Raw genomic sequence first — 27251 nt, 5'->3', positions numbered from 1 at the left:
AAGCCTACACGGTGCTGTTCCGTTAAAGCTGTGATGCTGTGCAGTGGATCTGTCACAGAGCTGTTTGGCAGTCTGGACGCTGCCCAAACCAGTCACACATTAGCTGGTGTATTTCATGACTCCTTGTATAAATCACGCCAAGACTTTAGACATCCATCAGCAAGCCAACTCCGACTCTTCACATTTACTGTCACTCTCATAAGTTAACGCAGATAATCTGCTGTTCACACTTTCCAAAATCAAGAAAAAGGCATGATTGACCGATTGGAAAAATGACTTTGGACAAAAGGTTATAAAGACAAAATAGTGCATAATTTGACCCAGTAAATGTTGATGTAAAGAAATATGCAGTTGTTTCTGATGTTAACATCTTGTGACGCTTCAAAAATAAACCAGCCGACAGCTCTGAAGGTCAAGACTGAGTCCTCAGGATCAGTTTTAAGGGAAGTTAATCCGTTTTGTTTTGATTCGTGGCATTATTGCAGTTCATATAGGCAATGTTAAACAGAGAAAAGCCCTTTATATCAAATTGTTTTCTTTAGATTATATTGTAGCTCATATCCAAGTCACAATGTCATCTTTCCATTCATGAGACCTTCTAAAACGGATTCTTAACCTTTTTCTTATAATTGCAATTTAGGCTTCGGCTCAGACTGATTGATCCAGCCTATGGAAACGGGGCTCCGTGCGCGTTGCCTCTGTGGTGTATCTGAGCGCTGATGTTATTTGGAAATTGCACAGAAGATCAAACAAGGGCACATTAACGGAGTCCAATTTTCCATTTTCCCTTCAGTCTCGGACCTGCTGCCCAGCTGCTCGTGCTTCATGCATCCACGCGCAGAGGCTCACGATTCCCTCGGTAACTAACCTCTGATGTAGTGTCAGCTCCATTGCATATGGATGCCTTGGGAACCCTTTCATGGGCCCTCATTTTGTCCCTTCAGTAAATAATGATGGGAAAAGCCTCTAGCGTGGACCTTGGAGAGCATTTTCCCTGCAGTAGTTTCCTCTGCGGCTGCATTTGTTGTGCAGCACCATCTTGTATTTCACATATCTTGACATTGAAATAGAGAAATTAACCAAATTTCCATGGCTGCTGGGAGGTCCGGTGATTTAAAGCACCTGTGTTTGACAATCCTGGAAGCGCGTGAGTGTCTGACAGCCTGAACAATCTGTAATTTCAAATATTCTGTATCAAATGTGGATTTGAACACGTTTGCAGGGACTTCTCTTTGAAGTGTGAGGATGTGTGATGTTGCAGCCAGGCCTCATGTTATTCAGTTCCCAGTTAATACAGAGAGGTTTGCTTTGCCAGATGCGATGAGACAAACCCCAGTGGTTTGCGCTAGGGCCACAAAATGGCAAGATCTTCGAAGGCCTGAGGCTTGGCATGGGCTCGGAAAAGACTTAGGAACCTTCGGGGTGTCAGTTTGCCTGGCGGCGTGTTCGAGCAACACTTAAAACCACGTCCTGTCAAAATAGCAGGAGAGAGGCAGACTGGCTTTACGGGCTCTGGATGGGACGTGTGAGGGAGGCAGGCACGTAAAAGTGCCCGCACGGAGGAATCAAAGAGGGTAGACGGCATCCTGGGGACGCCAGAACCCCGCTGATGGGAGTCTCGCAGACAGGAGAGGCCAAGGTTGCTGGTTCCTATCTGCTCTCTGGAGAGGCCACTTCCCCGGTTCACTGCGGTTCCTCAGTATCACCTATCATCCAGGCCAATCAGGGCCTGAGATAAAGCAGTTTCTCCAAGCCTGGGGCCTTTGAACCCAGCAGGGGGAGAAGTCTCTCAGGTCACTTATCTCATTAAACTTGAAAAGGTGTATTAATCCTGGAAAGGTTAAGATAACAGCACGGGTGACACTGGTCAGGGAGTCTGACAGTAACAGAACTGTTATCAATGCTGGGCTTTCAATGTTTCCTCTGAGGGGACAGCAGGAGACTTGGAATCTCCTCTGTTTAAATATTTTATGCTGGGGAAAATGGTTTCATATTGTTAAAAATGAGACTCAGAAGCTCCCCTTTTTTAATTTATGTTAATCCCCTCACAAAGAGTCTGACATAAATGAGTCTTCTGAACACCAGCTGACGAGCTTGCTTTCCCCCTCAGTTCTTTATTTTTGTTTAAGGACATTAAAGGCTCTCGTCCATTTGTTGCCAGCGCTTCAACATCCTCCACCTCCAGCATGGCTGAGCACACGTGGAAAGAAAAACACCGAGCTGCTCCACCAGATACAAGGTTCCTCCAAATCCTGACATGCACAGAAGACAGTTGGAAAATGTGCACACATAAGAAAAGCAATATGGACGAGTATGAAGGAGAGCCTCCAGTCACCTTTACAGCAGAACACCATATATTATTTACATGTTTGTCAATGTTACCTTTGAAAGTGTAGTTCTAATTTATCTCACCTCGGTCGTTGGCCATTATATTTTAACCTGACAGAGTCCATGAGAATCTCTTCGACAGAAACATCTCAGTCTCTTTTTAGCAACGCGGACGTTAATTTACGCTTTCTTTCTGGGGTTTAAAGCACCAATAGTCCCGTTAAAAGCAAACAAACCAAAAACAAATTACTCCAGAAGATCTACTGTCTGTTTCATGCAGCAACTATTTTCTTTCAGCATCACTGTTTAGAAAGATTTTTGGATGACCTGCAAATGTTCTGAAAGGCTCCATTTATGTTAACGCCCACTCCTCTCCTCCTGATTACTTGTCTTTTTTAATGAATTATTAGCCTTCTGGGAACAACAAGGCTCCACTATAGCACATGTGAGCACAGACCTCGACAGTCAAAGCATGTAAGAACTTTAATTCACGACCATTTGTGTGAACTGGATCTGAATCATTTTCAGTGAACATTGTTGTCGCCAGTGAGCATCATTATCACTCACACATTCTGGAGCAGTGTTGCGTCCACGGACCTATTTGTTACAACTCAGTAGGCGATAAAAGATGCATTTAAAAAAAAAAATCTTGCCTCCAATAAAATCTCACCCATTTCACATGAAAAAAGGAGGCTTGTGTTATTCTTAATTCTTTACACCTTTAAATGATTGTTTGCTTTTACAACTGGCTCTGTAGGTGTTTTGGGGGGGTTGGATGGATTTGGGTTCCATTGCTTTCCTTTTTTCTTCCTGCTTGTGTAACAGCTCGTCCAAAACCAGGCCTGATGGACAGGCTGCCGTCTACTTAGGAAAGTGTCAGTGTCGAATTTAACCCCAATAACGCCAAATTTGATGTAATGGTGCACGTCTGTGGCCAACGTTTAACTGCACCAATCAAATGAAAAGTATTTCTTTTTACGGCCGCTGCAAACCATTTATTATAATCGATTAGAAGTCGGCCTCCCTTTAACTGCTGCCTCTACGAGGATCTTTTCAACTTCACACGTCGGGTGAACTTTTCCCGTCCCATCACCGTGAGTATAAGCATATCTGGGAAGTTCCAAGAACTAAGCTTGCTGTGAAATTGCTTAAGCTTGGTTTGAAAGGACCTGTGCAAGTAATATATCACCCTCTCACAGCTCACCTTATCTGTGCAGCTCTAATATTGCAACAAGAAGCCTTGCTTGCTCACATCAAAGAAATGTTCTAAAAGTCTCTTAAGCTCCCCTTAAAGGGTTACTAAAGATCCCCTGGAAATAAAGATCCAGGTTATGCGACCTAGTGTGGGAAAGGCGAGCTGCATTAGAATGATTTAGGTGGTATATTTAAGATGTCAGCATTTTTCAGGATGTACTTTGTTGATTTGATACAAAGCAGAACGCTTTGGGGGAAGGAAAGAGAGAGAGAGAGAGAGAGAGAGAGCTTGGCGTGCAACCTTTAAATGAGCAATAAAATTATCTGCAAGGTGAAACGGCGTAAGAGGTAAATTAACTTTATTCAGTTCTTTGTTTTAAAAAGAAAGGTTAACCACACAAGGCAAAAAAGGGAAAAAAAATACAAATTGCTATGAACAGACCACAGGACCCCTCCCCAACCCCCACCTCCATCACTTCTGCTGGCAGCGGAGGTTCTCGTTACAGCCGAAAAACCGAAGGAGCGACACAACAAGACTCACATTGCTGCTGCGATTGTATTTACTGGTACGAGAAACATCAGACCCTCCGAATGAAGTGTAAGACAGACACATTTCATCTCCATAGAAACACAGAACTTTACGCTAGCATTATTTTTTGCACATTTATTTGACAGCACAAATGAAAGAGGGTGGTTTACGGTTATGCGATACACTCGATTGATCACTGTAAGACAGGCTGTACATGTCGCAACGGGCACTTTTCAGGGGGGAAAACCAGCTCGAGAGAAAAAAAAAGGTCCCATCCAAGTTCTTTTTTAAATTGAGCATCCAATCTCAGCAGGCCACTGGGGGATACGAAGGAAACGGTTCCATTTAAAAGGGACTCCCTTCACCATATCCCCGCTCGCTTTGTAATTTGCTTTGACAGTAAATCAATTCTAAAGCTTGGCCTCTTAGACTCCTCCAACCTTAGGTCCTCCTCTCTCAACATTCCTGCACACATGAATCACTCCAAGTCCTGGCTTCCAGAAGGCATTTCCTGCCCAGCCTTCGCTCTCTCTTTCTCTCCATCTGACTCCTCTGCTAAAATCTGGGCAGGAGCCCACCGAGCTTTGATTTGGGCCCAGAGGGAGAGAGGGAGGAGTGCTGGGCTTAACGCAGGGCTCCGGTTCTGGGAGTGTACGGAGAGGCTGAAGGAGATGCCTGCATGCCCTAGCAGGGATTTGGTGCTTTAGCTTTCAAAACCTCCATAAGAACATTATATTCCAATGGCGAGCAGAAGGCTGTAATATGGGGAGCATCCTCGGTTTAAGATTTAATTATACATTCTTTCTAAGACGGACATTAATTGTTGGTTCAGATTTGAGACAACTTAACATGAAACATCAGCACAGAGTTTGACAACAGCGCATAGTGTTTTAAACCATTTAACTCATTCTGACAATTCCCAAAGCCGACGAGGACGAAGGAACACTGAAATATTTCATGGGGAAAAGGAACCACAGAGGAACATGAGGCCGCTTCTCAAAACTGTACACCTGTTTCCAAGCTCCCCTCCAAAGAACATCTTTGATACTAAAATCCACTTATATGTACAAAAAAAAAAACCTCTTTCACCTGAGCGGACTTCAGACAAGCGAAGCAGCTCTTAAAAAAAAAAAAAAAAAAAAGGTTTAAACTGTCTTCTTATTATATACACGAATGTGAAACATACATATTTTACAGATCACAACACAAACATCACAAACAGAGTCTTGGAGAGCGGGACGAGCTCAGGATGTGGCGGCAGGGAAAAGGAAAGAGCTGACCTACTGTGCAATGGCTGCCATGTTTGTAACTGCGTGTAGCTTGCACAAACGCGGGCACAGCCGTGACCTGCGCATCTGCACTGCTGCAGGCGCGCCATCTCATCGTCTACCCTTTCATATCATGGCTCTTATCACTAATCTTCCTTTGACCTGATGAAGGTAGGCGCTGTGCTCTGACTCCAGACTCGGATTGGACAGCCCCTCATCCTCGCTATCAGCCGGCTCCTCTTTGACCTTGATGACCCCGTAGTGACCATCGGGGAGCTCGCCGCTTGAGCCGCTGCTGCAGCTCAGCGTGTGCTTCCGGATCACTCCTCCAGGGGGCACCCTGTCCTCCTGCATGCGCTGCATCTGCTCCCTGATCTGCTGCTCCTCCTGCTCTTCCTCAGACTCCTGCAGGTGTGCGCTCGGCTGACGTAGCTGCTCAATGGACTTGGACAACAGCTGCAAAACAAATTGTGTCCATGTTAATTGTTAAATGCTTCAGCCAAGAACCCTCAATAATTCATCTCCCGATTTAAAAGATGACTATCCTTTTCAAAACAACAACTCAAAAAGGCTACGGGAATACTTTAGTGAGTATTTCCTGGAACCTTCGCTATCCTAGATATCAAAAATCAAACATATGCTCTTTGATAAGCTGTAAATTTAAACTCAAACAATCCCACTGCCATGCAGCTTTAGCAAATCCACAATATTAATACACTATTATCTAAATTCTCTGCCACAAGAGGTCTCCAGGAACATAAATAAGAAGCGATGGCCGCAGAATAATATGCGTTCAGCTCGGAGAATTAGCCTCCTTAGCCTGGCATGCGTAAACACAGTTCATATCTCTTCCTAAAGTCCCTAAGCTCTTGCACTTTTTTATTAGCTCCCTCTACTGAAGGACGTTTAAAAACAACCAAGTCAAGCCTCTTCTCGAAAATTAATTAGGGCAATGTTTCAGCGATCACTCTCAATAAACACTGAGGGCTCATCCCTGATTAATGACCATTTATAACCTCCACTTAAAGAGGCTTTACTTGCGATCTCATTGGCCTGAGTAATCAGAGCTGGGCCTGTTCACATGTTTCTAGACAAGACGTCAAAATGTTTCCAAAGCCCTTTTCAAATTAAATAAACTTCAAAAAGGACTTTTTAATAATGACACTGGTTACGACAGCAGCCGATACTAAAAGGGAAAAATGTGCTTTGATAGTTGCAGAGCAAATCAAGCAGAAACTTTTTTTTTTATTACAGTTAAAGTTTTGCATTATGCAGCTCTGTACTTTTTTATGACTTCTGGTCCGATGGTTCCCATGGCTCTTTCAGGCACCAGCCACATCAGTATGTGAGCTCACACAATGCAGCCTTTCAGAGCGTCTGCCACCTCGCACGCGTCCCTCAGCAGAATAATTACACTCTGTAGAGCAAGGTCACCTCAGCCGGGCTAACAGAAACACAAATATTGCCACAGAGGAACAAAATGTATTCTGAACACTTTTTTTCACCTTCGTTTTGAACTTGGGTGAATTGAATTTCACGGAGTTAGCATGTGGACGGGGTTGATGCCTTAAGCTACGATAACAGAATTAATGCAGGGGAAGCTTCTTTTTTTTTTTTTGCCACATTTGAAGTCAGGAATACCAGCAGGATTCCAGGGAAGAACAGACAACAACCTCCGAATAAATCTGAAGCACCACAGAGGCTTTCTCAAAAGGATAAAAATAGACCTCTTTTGCGTGCTTAAAGCCATTAAACCAGTCTCCTTGTCGTAAAAGCAGACCTTTAAAGGATGAATAAAGACTTTTAAGTATGACTATAAAGTTGTTTTTCCCACCGATTTATGAATGGCAGAATACCTTATTGATATGAATCTGCTGCTGATACTGCTTCTGTTTCTCCAGGAAGTGCTGGTGTTGCTGCTGAATGACCAGTTGGGCCAGCGTGTTCTGTGGTAGCGGTGCAGACTGGGTCCTGTTCAAGGGTCGGTGTTTGGGTATTTTCGGCCGACTGGAGGGCCGATCCTTCATTGCCAGGGGGGACTGAGGGTGTGACGACATGGCACTTTGGCCTTGAAGAGGGAGCAAGAGGTTAGATTTAAGTCATCTTCCACCTCGAAATGTTTGGAAGTGAATTTGGGATGGGTGGGATTCTACCGGAGGAGAACATCTTCTGCTGCCTCATCTGCTCCTTCTGGAGGAGGTGCTGCAGGAGCGCCTGGTGACTCGGGCTCACTTTGGACTCCAGGCCCGTCTGAAGTGGCACAGATCCAAGCAGCTGCCCGGGCAACCCGTGCTTGATTTCTGTTGATCTGTCCTTCAACGCCATGGCAGCCTAAGAGAACAAACACAATTACAAAAAGCTGCAGATGGGCAGAAGGACAAGCGCTAAGATGCTTTCGGCAGTCAGAATAATGTCCTGTAGTTAATCAGATTTTAACAAAGCCAGTCATTGCAGCTGACGAAAGGCCTCTATGGAATGTGGTACGAAGCTAAAAAAAATAATATATCATGTGATGTGTTATCAGTAGATGCACTTGGGTCAAGTGGGCTTTTTTAAAGGTTGTGATAAATGAGGTAATAGGGGGAGATAAGAGGATGCCTGACACAAGACACTGCCGAACAATATTTATCTAAGGGCGATAAAAATCGTCTGAGGCCAGAGGTCAGTGACCTGTGGTCACAGATGAGAACCACTGAGCCAACTCTGAGCTAGAAAACCTAGTATGACCGGATCACTATACTGGTGCAATGTGCAAGATTCCCTTTCGTGTAAAACATGTGGGTTATCAGTACTCACGCTAATGGGCGAAGATGCGGTTGAAATCCCAAAGGAGATGTTGGGTAAAGAGGGAGACGTGTATAAGCTCAGCATCGACACAGAGCCCTCAGGTCGGAACAGTCTTGGCTGTGAGGGCCATCTCTGCGTCAGGGAGGCAGACAGGACAGAGCAAAAAACAAAACAAAACCTTAGATTTAGGAGGAGATGAACGACAGAAATCACAGCGTGAACTTTTGCAAAAGTCAGCATGGGCCGCGGCAATAACGCTAATTCGCTGTGACGAACAACAGTCTTCCTCGCGGCAAAACCGAAAGGCTGAATTTTTTTTCGTGATGGATGATTCGGAGGCATTGCATGCGGGAGAACTTTCCAGGCAGATTGCGGAACGGCACCGCTGAGGATGATTTGCTATTGTCAGAGACAGCAGGCTAAATCTACCCTTCCACCCTCGGCCCTTCCGTCTTCAGCGGGCCGGCTGCCTGGTGTTACTCCCCAGTCCCACCCTCAGGCTACTCTCTCAGTGAACATCAGCACTGGGGCATATTTCCTGTACCCAGCAGAGCAGCAAAGCAGCGTGTGGTTTTGGAACAGCCATGTTTATCCTTCCAACCCCTACCAGTACTCGGTGACCTGTATGTGGATATCCGGCCCATATTTGACCCAGGGGAACCGTTCCCTCTGAAAAAGGATACCTAATGTAACAGCGTACAAACATGTCTTGCTTTTGCAACAGGCATGAGGTCTGCAAGAACCCCTAGAGTCCCCCGACTTCAATGAGAGCCTTAGCTCGGGCCGACACAATAGCGATCATGTGTGTTTATGTTGTTATCTTTGCGGATATCACTGGCTACTAGTGCCTGGGATATCGATTAAAGTCCACAATTCATCTGTCTTGCTAAGCCCTGACCTTCAGCCTGCTGTCAGGGCGTCTCTCCACTCCCCATGTCACTGGAGGTCCCAAAGAGAGTAAACATCAACGGTTAAGGACAACACAGCTGCTCCGTTGTTCACAAATGTGTCATATCTGCCACCCTTCATAACGGTCTACTTTGTGAGCTTTTGTCTAAGGGGAGCTTTGGTCAATAATTCAGCCATGAATCTACAGGGAAACACCTCCAAACAAGTCATGACATGTGACGCCAGGAATCTGACTGAACAGCAGGGACAGGCCAAGAGCAACCTTACAGCCAGGCGAAAGAGTTTCTTTCCAAACGGCACATCTGGATAAGAAAAAGTCAGGTTAGGAAGCAGTTGCTGTTTTTGCCTTGTCGAGCTGAATGCTGATAAAGGCCTTGTATTTTCCTGCAACTATGTTGTCTGTGCCGCTTTAAAAGTTATTTTAGTTGGAGGAGGGAAACTGGCTGGGTTTTTCTTTTTTGGCTACAATCAGGCCAGACTAGCACTGGTTACATGGCCTAAAATTCTAGTTATGGTCTTTAAATGCATGTCAACAGTAACAGCAGCAAGATTTCTGCTTCACTTTCTTTGGGCAAGTGCACGGCAGTGGAGATGATTTATAGACATACCTCCGTTTTTGTGGTAGTAGGCAGAGAGGAGGGACCATTTTCAGCCCCCAAGGCACTGGAAGCCCCTATGGGAGAGCTGGGGCCGGAGCCAGGGGCACTGTTAGTGGGCGTAGAGTCTACAAAACATCAAGGAAAGAGTGCACACTCACACTCGGCACACACATGCAGAGGCTCAGAATAGCAGCTCCAGCTTCAGGATGGTTTCGTGTTTATGGACCGTTTTCATTTGTTCTTATTTGACTTTATTTCTACCTACCCATTAATTCCAGAGCCCTTTTCTTGTAAGGAGTCATGATATTTCCATCTCTTCTTTTAAGCATCGGGCTGCTCCTTCTCTCTGCCACTTTTTGCTTCAGTCTGGATCGTACCTTCAGGTTGGGCTCGGACGCTAATAAAAAAGAACCCAAACACGTATTTAGCTATGGAAGTCCTCATTATTTGCAACCTACAAACCTTAATAGGAGATGTAAAAGAAGTGCCAGCAGTTTTGCTTTATTACAGCTTGAGCAGAATGGACTTTATAAAAAAAAAACAGTTTAGCATTTAGGAATAAATCAGTGAACTTAGAAGAAATGCTGTCATGTTTTGACGTGTAACATTTTTATTTTGAGCGAAAATTCAGGAGAGATTTAAGATGAATTAAATGAGTCAAGATTGGGCCCATTTCCACCTCATCTGGAAGAAATTAGGTTGAGCAACACACGAGCTTTAAGTGAAATAGTGCTACCTGCCGCACTGGTGACCACAGTCTGATACAGTAGCAACAGTTAAACTAACATAAAAACATGGCAGATGTTTCATACCTCCCCCCCCCATACACACACACACCCTGATCCTAATGCAAAACAGTTACACAGTCAGCACAAGCTCTGCCTGTCCTGAACCGATCCAAATCCTTTTTGTTTTGTTGTGGTTTTGACATAAAAATGTGAAATTATTCAGATTTTACACACTCCTGCCAAAGCATAAAACCAAGGCAGAATTGCTGAGTGTAGATTAAAGTCAATGAAGACTGTTTATTTATTGATAAGGGTCACAAATATAACCAAGAACCTAGAAGCTGAGCACCAGAAACATTATAAAAAAACACTCATCTAATCGTTACAAAACACACATTCAGTTTAATAACTGAGAAAATACTGTCACTCTTTCACAACACCTTTAACTTGGCTTGACTGGTCTCTAAAGAATAATCTACACATCAATGCGTGGCAGTGGAGATTCTAAAAAAATAGAACAAAAGTCAGACCAGATGAAACTTCTATGTGGCAGGAAGCGTAGTTGGCAGCTAAAGATTATGCAAGATTGCATCAAGAGTTCGCATCTGACTGTCTGACTCACTGGCTCAACAGATTTCATGTGGACTTCCCATCAGCCCTTTGGACAGGGGATCCCGCGGTCAGCGTTACACACATACATGCGAGCAGAGATGAGGTGTTCTGACCGGGGGGGGGCTGTTCCAGTTATGTAAACATCCTGTTACACAATGGCCAACCTGGTTGAATTATTTAAGTGAAATAAATAATTCAATAAGCCTTTTACGATGTCGACAAGATACCATTTTATATATGTCAAAGTGGGGCTATGACGTAGGAGCGCTGCAGGGATGTGGAGATGGGGGGGGCACGGCGAGGGAGAGTGGGCTACATGCTACTATTTTTGGCTCTTGTCAAAAGCAGCAAAACCCTCTTTCCTAATACGTGGCACAGACCTCTAATCCTGTGGGTGTGAGGTAGAATGAAAGAGCGAGGGAAGAAGAAAGGAGGCAGGGGGGATAAATAGAGAGAAAACGCTGCTGGGAGCCGCATGAATCTGCTTCACACCCCACTGCCTTGATTGCTTTCTATTTTTACACACCGCTGCCACCAAACTACGCATCCCAATTGGTCGCTACAGGAACGCCAGACAGCAGCAAGGGAACAAGCGCGTTCTCGACCAGTCTCAGCGGAGGCAGAGATACACCCCAGTGCACGGTGCAACAGGAGGTGTCGTTAGCCGTAAACACGGAGAACGCCCGGTTCGGTGCTGCTCCTGCATCTCAACGAATGAAACATTAGATCCACAACCGCAAATACGCTAAATATTGATCTCAAATCTATTTAGTTTAGCTTCAGGTGCTGCCACAGAAATTCTTGGCACTGGAACAACTTAACTGATGCTGCTGTGGAGGAATTAGGGCAATGTTGATTCAATTAAAACAAATAAAAATGTCTGGGTTGCAAGATCAATATCAGATCAGGTCCGAAACCTAAAGCTTTTCGCCGTTATCCAACTTAAGGCTCCAGAAGGTTTATCTTTGTGGGATTATTCTTCAAACTCTGCCCTGCACCTGCTGAACGCACACAAATATAACTGGGTCAAGACTGGCGAGGGTGCTGCACTGCTTACTGTTAAGCCGCGACTATTCTTGTTACAGACTATCCCGTGCCCTCGGTCCGCGCTATTCCAGTTACCGGAAATGGAAACAAAGAGGATGTATCACGAGTAAACAAGTTAATCACGTGATATTCTTAACACTGCTGCGGGGAAATAAAGCCAAGGGAACTGCGGCTATTCTCATCGCCGCAATCAAAGCGCTAATTGTTTATTTTGCCCTTCATAAAAAGGAGGAAAGGGTAAATTATTATGAAATCTTGGGAGATCTAAGCGCCGGAGCGAGCGTAAGCCAGCACTCTGAATATTACAGCGTCATTACTGCAGCGGTCTCACGCAGCCCTTCTGGGAGACGGAACACGCTGGAGTCCTCCACACTTTGTTTTGAGAGAACTATCTGGGCTTAAACAAACAGCCCCGCCGTAGTTCATCCGCCCTGCGCCCATCTTAGCTCAGCAACACCTGCCAATCAACACTCGGTGACAGGCGGCGGCTCGGGGAACAACACCACCTTTGTGTCTCGCCCCCACCCCGGGTGCTGAGCCCCTGGAGGGCTTTAATGAAGACAGACAGGAAGTGGGGGAGGTCAGCCTAAGCAGGAAATGACCACATATAGATTCAGGAATTCCAAGAACAGAAAATAGATTCATCAGGGAGTCGGGGAAGTGGCGGAGAATGGCAAGAAGATATACATTCGTTTCAATACAAAGTTGGGATGAGAAGATTTTTTTTCCTCACCTATAATCGCCTTTAATAAACTGATTCAATTCATAGAAAAACAAATAATTTGAGGATAAATTTGCTGTTTGGGATTTTAAAAGAGCCATATTAATGTTGATCTTATGGAAAAATCCTCATAACTCTTTTATTCACATTTATTTCTTTACAGAAGGACTGATGTCAGCAGATATGATTGCTGTGCCTGGTGTGTTAACTGCACACACACTCACACCACAGGCCTGTAATTTAACAAGTTGAATTCTTTTTCATTGTAATTTAGGGAAACGTGAAGGGGGAAAGACATAATGTGATTTGGTGACCTCATCGAGTAATTATGAGGGTTTTTTATCATAACAGGCCGCTTTTCTTATGCAAACTGAGACATAGGGGTTATTTTTATTTACACAGCCATCCCTCAAGACTTCCTCCTGCAAACCTCTACTGCTTTTTGAGGGGAACTTGCGTATAATCAAAATACTTTCATATAATAACTCGGGAGAAATTATGGGGCTTAAATTCTGCGATTAATGTGAACACTTTAAATAGGCTATAAAATTTGACAATAATAGGGGCAATAATATAGGGAATAGTGTCTTATTCAGTGCTCGATTAATTCATAAAAATGCCAAATTGTGAGTTAGGTTCTTCTCTAATGGTTCTCTTGGCCCCGAAGAGACGACAATAAGGGGAGGCTGAGCTAAGCTGATGGTAATAGCAGGTCAGCAGCAACAGAAACAGGAAATACTTAACCTCCTGAAGGGCAAAAGGTCAATCAGATACTCACTACATGTGTGCACATGTATGCATGCATGCAAATGAACACACCTGTCTTCCTCAAGGGGAAGTCATCCTTGCTCTCTACTGGAGATGGCAGAGTGTACTGGCAGGAGGGGGATGTGCCGCCCAGAGGCGGGGAGCTTTGGTCCAACGACGTGTGGTGAGAGGACCTGTTTCAGAGAGGGTAACTATGAGACAACCAGGTTCTCTGGGATTTGACGGTATATTCTTTGTCTTTAATATCTAAATCTACATACGTGTACCAGAGTTTTTGGTGATGGATCATGGAGTTGCTGACTCCGTTGCTGATTGGATCCTTTGCCGATTTGCTCAACAGAAACTCTTGGAGTTTCTGCTTGACTTCTGTACTGGCCACCGCACCTGTGAGACCAAAAGAGACAAGCAACACAATTGGGGTGACCCTTGGGCAATCTGTTTTTCATTTCTACTGCCCCCTATATTAAATACAGTTAAATTAATTCACTATCTAATTCAATTTCTGCTAATTGTGTTTAGACACTCTTCAAGAGCAATGTAGGAACATCTCCCCCTGGTGGGCAAGTTGATTTATATCCATTTAAACCATCTGGGATTATGGTGTCTTAGTGCAGAATCAAATTTCAAAATAATGAATCCTGACTTTTTTTGGGGGGGGGGGTTCGCTGCAAAAATACCATTCAATCATGTCGTTTAAAGTTTTCATCACTTCCATTTAAAGTATCTGGATTTGGAACAGCAGTTTATAATAAATTATTTAACTCTTGTGACTAGATTCCTAAAAGTATGGATAAACTCATTAAGTTGGGCTTCTGTTTTATCTAAACTGATAACAACAGTATCATTTAGCCCACTATAATTAAAAATCAAGCAACTAAATATACTCCCATCCTGAATTCAGCTCATTTTTAACACCAGCTGTGATTTGTAATTTTGACTCAGACTCCCCCCCAATGTCTTGACACATTACAAATTTGGTACAAATTTGTTTGTTTGTTGACGTGCTGTTGATGACGGCGGCGAGCTCTTACTCTCCCGAGAGCGCTCCTTGCCCCTGAGCACCAGGCTGGAGACGTGCTGCTCTCGCCGGTGCCTCTCCTGCTCCTTCTCTTGCTGATTCTGCTGCTGCTGCTGCTGCTGCTGCTGCTGCTGCTGCTCCAGACGACGCTCTTTCTCTGCCAGTTCCTGCTGCTTCTTCATGGCCTGGAGCTCCTGTTGAAGCTGAGAGATTTGCACACCACCAGTCAGCAAACACAGAAAAGTATCATGTAATGCCCCAGTGAACTTCCGCCCCGTTTGTTTTGCTGGGATGGACTGTTCTCCGCCTGTAATATGCTGCTCATACACTATCTCACTGTGCAGACTTATCTTATATTCTCTGTGAAAATGTCCGGCAGTGCGATACCGACCTTGAGGTGTTCCTGGAGCTGAGCCTGGTGCTGACGGGTCAACTTTTCATGCTGCTTCTGGAACTCGCTGATGAGCAGCTGTTTCTGGATCTGCTGCTGCTTCTGAATGAGGAGCAGCTCCTGCTGCAGCTGCCTCTCCCACATCCCTGGGTCCGAGCCTGGCCCCAGCATCCTTGGATCAGTGCGCAGGTCCAACGGGGATAATGGCTCCACACACAGCGGCACGTCCGGCTTTACGTCCACTGAGGCCCACAGAGTGGAGGAAAAGGGAAAAACAGATTTATGTAATAGCATTTTACTTTTATAGATTAAAATCACGCCGTAAAAATGAATCAGAGTAAAATGCTGCATGTTCCTTGGTGATGAGGGAGACGAGACTACGCGATAGAGGGCAATACTTTCTTTCCTGTGGTCCTCAGAAACATGTAATTACAATAGCGTCTATAAACAAACATGGGATCGCATTCATCAGCGCAGAGTCTTCTGGGAGCAGCTGTGCAACAAACTCGATGGACATCTGGCACGAAATGTTGAAGTGGCCATTTACTCGTTACGCAAGTGCGTCCCGCCGTTTGCTAGATAAATAAAGCTAGTGCTTCTCCCCGTCTGGACTACAGCATTGTGTAGGTACCAACGCTTAACATAAATGATTGAGGGAAGCGTAGTCGGTGCCTGAAGCCCACACATGGGTCGGAAATAACTCCCCTGTTGTCCTTACATCGCCGTTCTGCAGAACTGCCTTTGTATTTGACAACTGCCTCCATTAGGAATAATTGCCACGTCCACAGAGATCCGTTTGCTCTCAAACGTCTATATATAGGCTCTTCTGCAGAGACAATCGATTGCCAGAACATAGGAGACAGGGTCACTTCATCTCTTCATCCCCTGGAGAATAAGTTGCTGATTAATGTTTATGCAATGTTGTCCGCATTTTTTTTTTTACTTTGTGGGTGAATTTCTGTTTCTCATAACTGAAATTCTAAATTTACTAAATTTATCCTCCTTAATCATGCCGATTATGATGTAACCATTTCAGGAAGGGGCCGGACTGACGAAGGTCCCTTCCATTTTGTGACCAGAAAAGTATTTAAATCTCCTTAAAATGCCAACGGCTGGTGGGAGAGTTATTGCGCGTATTCTCGCCATAATCTCCTCAGGGGTCACATTTGAGGCAACAAATCTTGGCAAAGTTGTGGCACCACCTGTTTTCTTTTTTTGTAGAACTTCTAGAGGAAACTTGCATGCTACAGCTGATAATATACATAACTTTCTGATGGTACCGTCATGCATTTACCTTCAATAATAATAAATTTTAACCTGCATCATTAGTCCACAGCAGCAGCAGCAGTCAGTCAGTCAGTCAGTCAGTCAGTCAGTCAGTCAGTCAGTCAGTCAGTCAGGAAGCTGCCACTCGTTTATTTAGCCGTGGAGCCTGTTTTTCATAGCCACCATTCCATGTGTGTGCGCTGGTGATGAGTATAAATAGAAACATAAAAGCAAGTGGCGCAATTCTGGTCTGTGACAACCCCCACACCCTAGTATCCACCACCCTAACTTGCCGCTGCCATGGCAACACTGCCTACGTAATTATGTCTCCCCATCCTGCAGATATGGAGTCTCACTGCATGTCAACTCCTGCCTACAGTGGCGATGTGACATGTTGACTACAACAGCCTTTCAGCTCTTCTATATAAGAAAAGGAGTCCCCAGCAGAGAGGAAGCATTATAAAACACCCCCTACACACACACCCACACATACCCACAAAGTATATGGATTTGGTGGCTAGGTGATAGCTCGCCTTAAAACATGTTCAAAGAGAAGAGCGAGCTATAGAAGGAAGTCCCGTTCTGTAATTTTCTCCTCTGTTCTAAAAACAGCTCCAATCAAATGAGAGAGGAGGTCAGCAGCTCAGCAGGCGCAGAGAACAGGCACCTGTAGAACACACCCTGCTCTCTGACAAACAATATTAATCTTAGTGTGTAAGCACTTCACAAAGGAGTCTTTTGTGGCGGCCGCTGTTCTGCAGCCATGATCCTGTGAACCAATGAAGGGTTCAGTCAGAGAGATTGCTGCTTTTACCTAATGGATCTAAAAATAGCAGTTAAAAAAAAACACCTGCTGCCCCGAGAATTCATCACTGAGACATCTAATTAATCTCATCTTTCATTCAGTGTTCTCGCTGTGACTGGCATTAAGAATCTCCACTTTGATCAACACATCAAGCTGAGCTGCCATCAGAAAAAAAGGCGAGGGGGGGGGGGGACACAGACATTAACAGGATAGGAATGAGAGAGGAGGAAGCAGAATTTTCCAAGGCTGTATGAAATGGCCCTTGAGGACAGAACAACGGCCGTATGTGCCTGTTCTGCTCTTGTCTGCAGAAATAAGGTCAGGCAGAATGACAGCGTTGAAGGGACATAATAAGATCCTAAAGGTAGAAACTGTTCCTGCTCCACGGCAGCGGCGGTAATGGATCCATTTCTGATGTGAAGATGCGCTCGTCGGGTGAATTACATCTATTCGCACATGCAGATCTGCTATAGTCCTGTCACGCAGGCCCCGAAACTAGGAACTAAAAAAAGTACTGCAAAAATACTCCACGGGCAGAAGAGAAAACGGAACCACCAACAAGAGCTAAATATAAATGTCTTTTTTGAGTGGGGGGGCAGGGGGGTGTCTTTATATAGACTGAAAGATAGTCACAGTTGTGAGGTTGCTTGGTCAATTTAGACAGGCTACTAATAAAACAGAGAAAAATTATAAATGGATAGATAGATAGATAGATGATAGATAGATAAGATAGATAAGAGATAGATAGATAGATAGATAGATAGATAGATAGTAGATAGATAGATAGATCGATAGATCGATAGATAGATAGATAGATAGATAGATAGTAGATAGATAGATAGATAGATAGATAGATAGATAGATAGATAGATAGATAGATAGATCACAGTCATGACCCAAGGTGCTGGTAAACAAGAGATTTATGAAAGACACATTTGTTTTTAGCAAAGCCACGAGCACCCTGCCCCGTGCCCAGATTCCTCCCTGTGGACGACCTGCCAGTGGAGAATCGGGTGACTCCTGGCCTGGTGCCACTCTCTCGCTGCAGCATCCTTGTAGTGTTTATACCTATAACCCATCTGTCATCAGTTAAAAGTTAAAAGAAGAATCACAGCTTCGGCGATCTTTTCCTTGTTTTCTTCGCCAGCCGCATTAGCCAGCTCCGCAGCCTGCACACGCACTACTTAAAACATTTCTATTACAAAGGATGATCTAACCTGCACAGATCTATATTTTAAGAATCTTTGAAGGGCCAAACACAACTGTTGAGTCCATTGAATCTTTGTTGTGTTCCGACTGGGGTTTGACACACGTTTCCAGCTAAATAAAGCTGGTGCAGCTAATTTCGCGCCAAGAGATACCTCGACAGCATGAATAAGCTTATAACCTGGGGTTTGTAGTTCTTTTTTGTGCATGTGACACATTACGGCATCTCTTGGCAGACCTCACTGCCACCTGTTGATTAATGCAACAGCGTGACCTCATTGGCAGGACTGTGTCGCTCACAAGACACACTGCTAATGACATAACGGTGAAATAAAACTCCTGCGACTGAGGAGCTGCCCCGAAAACACATCCAGAGGTCAAAAACACCAAAGGCAATAATTAGATTTTACAAACAAAGGACTGTTCACACTCACAAATACGCAGTTGCTTCAACAAGTGGTGGGACTCATGAACCAAGTTTATATCCAACATGCTTAAGAGTGTGCTTTAAACCTGTTGCATGTTGCAGGCTCTTATTGTGCGCGAGACATGCTTGCTGCTCTGAATTCTCTGTCTGGATGGGTATAAATAGAACCAGAGATACAGAAGATGTTTGAGGGCAAAAATAAGCCGATGCTTGGGACTGCAATGTGGTGCCGGATCTCTCATTAAGTGCCTTGTTATTTTGAGCAGCTGGCATGTCTAAAGCAAGAAACAGGTCTTTATTTTTAAGACTCGGGCTCGTCCTTGCAGCTGAGCGAGCGCTGCGGCTTCCAGGCCATCACCCAACATTCAGCCTTTCAACCAAGAGGTGCCAGGAGTCCAGTCATCTCCTGTCCTCCATGTCCTGCCATGTCTCTTCACAAGACAACAACACAAACTGAAGGTAGGAGAATTCTAAAAACCCAGCAAACTCTAGCTGTTAATTAGCAACTCCCTCTCTTAAGACTTCTTTTTAATCTTCATCCTATCATCTGTGGACAACATTGGCACCGGATCCTAAAATATCTGAAATAAAATCTCACATAAATCTGTCCCATCGAGCTGCAGTGCATTTTTAAAGCCCTAAAAAAACACACAGGCCATAAATTACTTTTCTGCACCTGCTTATTAAGTTTTAAAAAATAACTAAAAAATAAAAAAAACTGTGTACTTGTCAATCAAGAGCAACCAATGGTGTGAAATAGAAATTTACTTAAATCTGGTGATGAGCAGCTGCTGAACGACTAATTCAGGTGTCATTTTCACGGTCTCTGACTGATCAACACTTTCATCACACACACACACACACACACACACACACACACACACACACACCACACACACACACTCAGTGAGGCAGGCTGAATGGATGCGGCATTCAGGGGAGAGGACTTGAAAGGTGCACCATTGTTTTTGCCTGAAAGGTCCCCATTGATGGGAGCTTGCGTGATATTTTGCATGATATCTTGCATTCATTGGCAACTAATTAACCTAAGGACCATTTTCCCCAGAACTTTGATGTCACTTGTGCGAACAACAGAACAAAACCCTGATTATGCCCATTCATTTCACGTTGGAGCGCAGTATTATGTAATAACTCCCGGGTCCGACAGTATCTACGACATCTTCTTCATAAACTCGTACAGAAACATCTCAGATTAGCATCTCGACATTAGATATTATCAAATGACTTTGTTATGAAGTATTGGAGGGGAAAAAGATGGGAAAATTATAAAACCCTCTAAAAATATCTGTTGCACGCCGCTGTTATATCAGCAGCATACTGAGATGGAATGATAACGCACAGACGACTAATCTTAGCAGGCTAATGCCATAAGCTGGAAATAACTCACCTAAGAATAGCTGACCCACAGAATGAGCAAAAGCCCAAATTCAAGTGCTCTCTGTATCTGTTGTTTAGGTTATGGGGCTGTTACGAGCAAAGAAGCCCCGGAGCCATTTGAGGCTTGATATACTAATAACCTGCTCTATTGACGGAGAAAGAATGTGTCATCCCTGTGTCTTATTTTTAAATCCCCTCACGTTCAGACCAGGGCCTCTGGAGGGTTTCTCTCAACGCTTCTGCTTTGCTTGTCTGCAGTACGACTAAAAGCACAACTTAGATCAAAATAAGACAGTATTTACGAGTAGATTTTGTCAAAGGCATGAAGCTAAATACACATTTGATGAATAGACATTAAACATTGTATGTTTTAACGCATTTGCGTGTCTTTAACACCACACCTCCTCCCTCACGGGCCTTGCCTTGCAGGTAGCAGAAGACAATGTTACAACTCAAACAATGTCCAGTGATCATTTTATGAGCTGATCAATGGCCCCCGCAGTGAAAAACACAAAGTAAACACTGTGTGACTCATGTGGAGTCAATACATTGAATAGACTTTACTCATGCTGGCGTCAGCCCTGTACTCTTTAGTTCAATGCTTGTGTCAAAAATAGAAGAGCCTTTGTCAAAAAGAAAGCCTTTAGATACGGTATGCCCTTCCCATTTCTTTCATGGTTGGGGCTTTTTCCTCAAAAGTGCACGCTGTAAGAAGCTCAGCTACACAGCATTACAGTGTGAATACACAGCACATCATTTCAAAATATATACAAATAGCTTTTGGAGTAAAAACTATCTTTGGAAACAGCTTGAGGTAACAAACCGTAACAAGAGCAAATACCTTAATTGGGGAAGAAGCGCCTGATCCTACCAAGCTGAAGCTTTCAGTTCACTTTTCTGACAGAGGCCAGCTGAGCGCAGAGTATGTGCGCAAGGGAGAGGAGCGGAGTGAATGTGTGCAGGAGAGGCAGACAGCAGGGAAGTGGGAGCGGATTCAAAGAGAGGAGTTTGGAATGCAGAGAGAGAGAGGAAGAAAGAGAGAGCAGAAGCGAGCCGTGTGATCACCTGAGCCGTTCACGTTGTGCATCTTGCCCTGGTTGGGTAACTGCTGGTGTCCGACGCGCCCTTCTGTTGTGGAGAAACTTGACTCGCCCTCGTAAATCGTCTGCAGCATACTCCACTCAGCGCGCAGGTCTCATCGCAAGCCTTCGCGTTTCCTGTCACCAAAGAGCCACCCCTCAGCCACTCAGGGGAGCGACCGCGACATGAGGCTCTCTCTCTCTTTCTCTCCCTTCCTTCCTCTGCCTCCTCCTCCTCCGATCCGCCGCTCGAACTGCTGAAAGCGGCGGTGCAAAACAGCAGGCTGCGTCTGCAGCGCTGCCAGTGACCAAACACGAACACAGATTCCCAAGACAAGCGCAGGTGTATCGCGTTATCTTATCTGCCCCCCTGTGTATCTGTACCAGGTATGTGGCTCTTTTCTCTCCCTCCTCAACCTAACTGAGCAACGACGCCGGAAAGTGTGCGCCGAGCGGCTCGCAAAGCTGTGTTGTGCGCACTGAGGCACCGAGGAGCTCTAATGCAAACCAGGGCGGGAGTAAGCTTCATTTGCATGTGAATCAACAACTGCGTGGCCCACAGGTGACAGAAATAGAACAATGGCCAGCCCTGGCTAAAAATAGGTCAGGCGAGGCGCAGGGATTGGAGCAGCATTGATGCGTTTAAAAATACCACACCAAACACAGCTGTCTTCTACAGCTCCTGCCAGAAGGCATGTCTCCTGACTCGCTCTCTGCAGATGGAGACTGGTTCTCTCTCTCTCCCTCTCTCTCTCTCTCCCTCTCTCTCTATGTATGTCTTCATTTCGGGCTCTGGAATGATCTATTTCCCCCCTTTTTTCATATTATTCCAAGCTTATGCAAAGTGGTTCAGGTGATATATTCTGACAAGGAAATCTTGCACATGGGAAGAAGCCCAAAGAGATCTTAAATGAACATGGTGTTCATTTAAGACTCTGAAGCGCATGTGTGGGGTTCAGTGTGTATCCAGGGCAGTAATGCTACTCAGGAAGCATGCTTTCAGCTGACCAAGGAAGCCAGCTGTAAGATGCCAGAATAGCACGGTCACCATTACATAAACCTCATTTGTTCATTTTCAAAATGAAAAACAAAACTAGCGTTCCTAAAATGTGTCAACGGGGAACTCTGAGCTCCATCGAGCCGGATAACAGGAACATTTCAATTAATATTACATCCCAGAGTGTCCGACATCCATAGTTAATATGATGTCAAACCCCATTAAAGTCAAGTCAAATGTTCTATCTGACCACTGATGCAGGGCTGGGTTTGTGGCCGGGCTGCCTGCGCCTTTAAATTTTTCATCTTCCTTCATAATTTGACCTGTCCCCCAGCCAGGGGCTCGGAGCCAGCAAGGCTATTTTTAGGCGCTGAGCTCTGACGACTGGGCTACAGAGACGTGGAGAAGGAGTTTTACTGTGTTGTTTCAGCTGGACAAACATTTAACCCCTCAAATTCTTTTATCGTGCCGCGACAGAGACGTCCAGAACGGGAGTCGGCTCATGGGCCATCTGCAGGCACACGACAACACGCCACCATATTACTCTTTGACTTGTTAAAAGGGATCACGCTCGTGTCCTTGTGTATAATCAAGGTGTCGGGTCAACGATCTACCAGAGATAATCTGGTTTGTTAGCTATTTTGATAACTAAGAGATTTAATTGCTTTAGCAGTCCAGTGACCACAAGGCTTCAGTCTCAGGTAAGACGGAAAAGGCCTGATAGTCCATCTGTCAGCGTACCTGTAAGAGACTGTTGACCCAGTGGGCCACATGCTAGAAAGAGGAATTAAGGTTGTCACGTGAATGAAAGGATTTCTGACCTATTTATATGACACATTCTGCAAATTACATTTTTTTGGCCGTGTTCTGATATTCAAAGGTCACAAGTTAATTTTGCAAGATTCCCGTTTGGGTGTTTTTCCACTATAGACTGGAAACTCTATAACTGCATTACTGCTGTTATTGTATCAGTCCGATTGAAATCATTTTTTCCTTTAAGCACGTCCTAAATTAAATCTGTTGTTTTCCTACTAGTTTCTAGCACAAACTGAAAAAAACCTGGTCAATCAGCTGGCCATATTAGCGGTGATTAACCTACACTTTTTATTTATAACTAGCTTCCTGAGGCTGATGAGGGATTGCGGGGATGGAAATAGCGCTGTCCAATAACAAGCCCAGCGAACCTGCAATGTGCTGAGCCCATTATAGCTCCGACTGCGTCACTGGCGGCCTTTGTCTACTTTAGTCCTATTAAAGCATTTAAGTGTGAACGTCAGCGTCCCTGCTGGAGAGCCACTCCACTCCGCTCTCTCCAGGGTGGCGGCTCAACTGTCTGTCACCTCCCTCATATCAAACTCTTTGTGTTTCTATATGTGAGTGTGTTTGTGTGTGTGCTTTGGCGTGGAGTGGAGGAAATATTAGAGATGAGGGAACAAGAGGGCCAAAAAAAAGTGAAGAGGAGACGCTTTCCAAAACAATATTAAAGCCCATTTAAAAGACATGTCAGAATATAAACACATGTCCGCCCACACATGCACCATTGTTTAACTACGATTTAGCGCATTTATTAAATTACTTGTTGGGACTGGGCATCAAAGAGCTCCTTGCCATGTTAATTTTGCTCTTTTTTTAAAAATTCTATTTCAAGAAGCCGTGGTCAGAGCTTGTTTTCCTCGACATTACCACAATTACTGTGCCAGTTGCAGCTAAACTCTACGGGTTAATCACCATGGCACTGCTGCCTTGTGACACACTCGGCATGACGAAACCCAGCAGGGAGTCGGACCGAGGAGGAAGGGAGTAGAACTTAAGTGTTGCAACAGATACCAAAGTTTCACAACCAAAAGTAATTTTGGAGAGGTGGGTGTTGGCGACACTTTGTTCCTCATATTAGCTGGTGATCTGTGCACGTGCGGGAGTCAGTCCCAATTTGCCAATCACTGTTCTGTGACCATATACAAGCTTTACAGTTGCACAGTGAAATGAGAGTTCTACTAAATGATCTTTATTTTCTGCGAGCTTACTGAGATGGGGTCTAAAAAAAGGTGATGTCATTCTGGTGTCCAGCCCACGTGCGTGTATTTCCATCAGGCCACCCATGGAGAACTGTGGAGGATGTGACCGTTCTCAGGTGCTAATTTCTCCAGTCAGAAAGGATGTTCTTCCCAGGAGCGAAGATGCATGGCAATTCTGATGTAACTGAGCCCCTCCTCCTTCCTCTCACTTCCCCGTCTCTAATGGCCACCCCATAGCTCTGGGGGCAGCCCTGGTTACAGGAGGGAAATTATCTCCCCGCAGCAATTACCTCGAAGATCACATCTTATTTACATCAGAGTCGAATGCAAAACAGAAGAGTTCCTCAGGCAGTTTTTTGCTTGGAAGTATTTAAGAATAGTTGCCCCACAGAGTGCAGGAGGCTCTGCTGGCAACCGGAGCTCCCCAGTTCAGGCAATGTTGTGTTGCTTCCAACATCCCCTTTTTCACTCTACCTTGCGGTCGGTCTCATAAAAGCACAAAGGCTGAACAACGGTTGATTTAATGGTAAAATCCAATTAGCCTGTACATCTGGATGTGTTATGCGAGCGTGTTTTCCCACTAATGATTTGGGCCCTTTTGCTTTTATTGGGTTACTCCGTCTGGCATCCTGTGGTATTTCCTGTTGGACTCGTGGGGTGATATAGAATGCACTTAACTGGCTGGATCAAATAACATGAAAAAGCATTTTAAAGCCATTCATGTTTGACGCTTAAATCTCGGAACATTATGAACAAAGTTTCCCGGCGCTAATAATAACAGATGGAGACCCAGAGCTTTGTGCCTTTCTTTTGTGACCATACAAGAGGCCGCTATTCAGAATGATGAATCACTCCACATCCTTTAAAGTTTTCTTTTTTTTAAAAACAACGTTCATTCATTCATTTACTGTGAACCATCTGAGATGCGAGAGATAGACTGAACCATAACACAGCTCCAAAAGGCAAAAACACAGTTTCAAAGCATCCACTCATTGTGCACTGACCTTGAGGTCAGTTTACTTTCTAACTTTGAATAGGTCCCTGATGCCATGCCTTCATCTGCTGCCATAGGCTCTTCTAAAAATAAATACGGTGCACAACTGCGCACTGGAAACAGAGAGCAGCTCTCACTTTTTTTACTGATCAATGTTCTCATCTCTGCTGGAAACCATTGATCTGCTGTTTGTATCAAACTAGCTCAGTTGTGGTAGTGCGACTTTCACCCTGTTTGGTCATGACTAACCCTCTGTGTTCCACCCCCTGCCGCCCCCCTCCTGTCTTTTAGGTTTGCTCCAAAACGAACAACATCTCATCCCAAAAACAGTCCAGCATCTCATCTCATACGTACGCCAGTTTTCAACCATTAAACTGAAAGCAGCACGGAGGAAGGACCGTGTCGCCTGAAGCCACTGAGTGGGGATCTGTTGCGTCAGAGGCTCTTCGACCGACACCACCCAAAACGCCCGCAGAAGTCAGATCGTTTATCTGTATCGCACAAACTCACAAACGCAAACAGAAACATGTGACTATGATGGAATCCAGGCAGGCTCAGTTGACCTTAGAATATCCCAGAGGGATTAATAAAAACAAAGGTTCTTTGTTCGGAGGCATCCTTCCAACCCACATCCTGCTAGTTGAGACCACTTACGTGGATAATCAGACTATTATTCCTTCCCAGTACCTTAGTCCTACTATCCTAATAAGGATCCATTTTTTATGACTGCATCTTAGCTTTCAAATGTGTCTGTACAGTATTTTATTTAAATGTACATAACAAACAGGGTCTTTTTCTTCCCAGCCCTTTGGCATCCTACTTATCAACAAAACTATCTAAATCTAACAACTTCCACTCTCTGCTCGACCTTTTCCCCGTATTAGTCAATGACCTTTAAAGGTTTGGGCAAAGCCCCATTCATTAATTTTAAAAGGTCTAAAAAAGTGCAGAAGGAAATCAAGTTTACTATGGGAAGGGCGGACTGACGCATTTCGTCCCAACCATTTCCACCTCCACCATTTTTACTGCACAGCGGCAGAGTCACGGCGCTCCTCTCCCGCGGTGTCTCAAAGGTCTTGGACACAACAATACGTCTGAAAAATAGCTCTTCCTCTGATTATTAAGGTAGCCCTATGCATAGCAGGAAATGTCCCACAGTGCAACCAATGCCTCCACTACAATGTTAATGTCTGGGCTGCTCCATATGCATAAACCTGGAGGGGATCCAGGTGTATTTTTAAACACTTGCTGGGGTGACCTTGAGCTGCTGGGTTTTAGTATAGCATCGTATTCATTTGCATTCTTCTACAGTGTTTGTTAAATCAACTCACCTTGATGAAGCCTGATATTAATTATGGGGAGATTTGGTTTGTTTTTTATTTTTTAGCGTACGCTTAATTGTGTTCAGAGTCGCATTCTGCTCGAAATTCCCACAGGGCAATTCAAATAAGTCAAACAGCTCCTTATTTGGGTGTCAGTAGTCGTGCCTGTGGGGATTCAGCTTGGGAAATGGAGAGTGGATGGACCAAAACCAGCTCTGATAATTCAGCGTGGAACATTTTTACTCCAGATGAGGTGCCATTAAGCAGGGTGCCAAACTGCTACCGTCCCGTAGAGCAGAATTTTTGAGGTGTCATTTGCTGGAAATAAAAACAACGGCCCAATCTTCCAACAAATACCAAATATACCGTGATATTTTTTACAACAGCAGAATCTTCATCATTACAGAATTATATCTCATTACAACAATAGCTGCTGTTTACTGATTTTCTTTTTTATTTAGACCAGAAAACATAGTTGTATCTAACTAAAGTGACAATATTTGCAATGTGGGGCGCTTTGAAAGTGGGCTAAAGCCCCTTTGGGATTCTTCAACAATAGTGCCCCCTAGAGGTCAATAGAAACAGGAGCAAGAACTGAAGTAGGCAAGAAAGCGAAGGCCTAGAAATGCAACATGTGTCAACAACTGTACCAAACTCCAGTGTAGAAAAACACACAGGATATATTTTAAATGCTGTGGTAAGACAGGCCCAAAGTGCGTGAATACTGCAGGAACACCAACACTCTGTCAACAAAAACACAGATGCCAACAATTCCACAGAAAAGTGCCGTTCATGGGAGTGGCTGCAGTGCTGAACTTCCACGTTCGATCCACTGGATTCAAC

The 27251-nt window shown here is 44.5% G+C and overlaps 1 protein-coding gene and 1 long non-coding RNA gene across 6 annotated transcripts; one reads left to right on the top strand and one right to left on the bottom strand.

The window, feature by feature from the left end:
* Positions 1 to 3864: 3864 nt before the first annotated feature.
* Positions 3865 to 21594, bottom strand: hdac9b (histone deacetylase 9b). 5 transcript variants are annotated; one of them, XM_057045343.1, is made up of 11 exons: positions 21067 to 21594; positions 14900 to 15141; positions 14515 to 14711; positions 13757 to 13876; positions 13542 to 13663; positions 9880 to 10011; positions 9624 to 9739; positions 8116 to 8238; positions 7473 to 7650; positions 7176 to 7387; positions 3865 to 5775 (listed from the first exon to the last, which is right to left on the bottom strand). In XM_057045343.1, the coding sequence occupies exons 1-11, from the start codon at positions 21173 to 21175 to the stop codon at positions 5446 to 5448; spliced, it is 1881 nt and encodes a 626-aa protein (XP_056901323.1). In that variant the 5' UTR covers positions 21176 to 21594; the 3' UTR covers positions 3865 to 5445. The 5 variants fall into 5 exon arrangements, with proteins under 5 accessions (XP_056901323.1, XP_056901322.1, XP_056901325.1 ...); XM_057045342.1 differs by having other exon boundaries at positions 13751 to 13876; positions 21067 to 21592; XM_057045345.1 differs by having other exon boundaries at positions 13757 to 13874; positions 14522 to 14711; positions 21067 to 21592.
* On the top strand, positions 18798 to 26837 carry LOC130532626 (uncharacterized). The gene is made up of 2 exons (XR_008952380.1): positions 18798 to 19062; positions 25378 to 26837. It is a non-coding gene; the product is annotated as an uncharacterized LOC130532626 (long non-coding RNA).
* Positions 26838 to 27251: the final 414 nt, after the last annotated feature.

Source organism: Takifugu flavidus, chromosome 10 (assembly GCF_003711565.1).
Source record: "Takifugu flavidus isolate HTHZ2018 chromosome 10, ASM371156v2, whole genome shotgun sequence".
Lineage (NCBI taxonomy): Eukaryota > Metazoa > Chordata > Actinopteri > Tetraodontiformes > Tetraodontidae > Takifugu > Takifugu flavidus.
The sequence above is the reverse complement of the archived record's forward strand: the minus strand, read 5'-3'. Positions and strand labels throughout refer to the sequence as shown.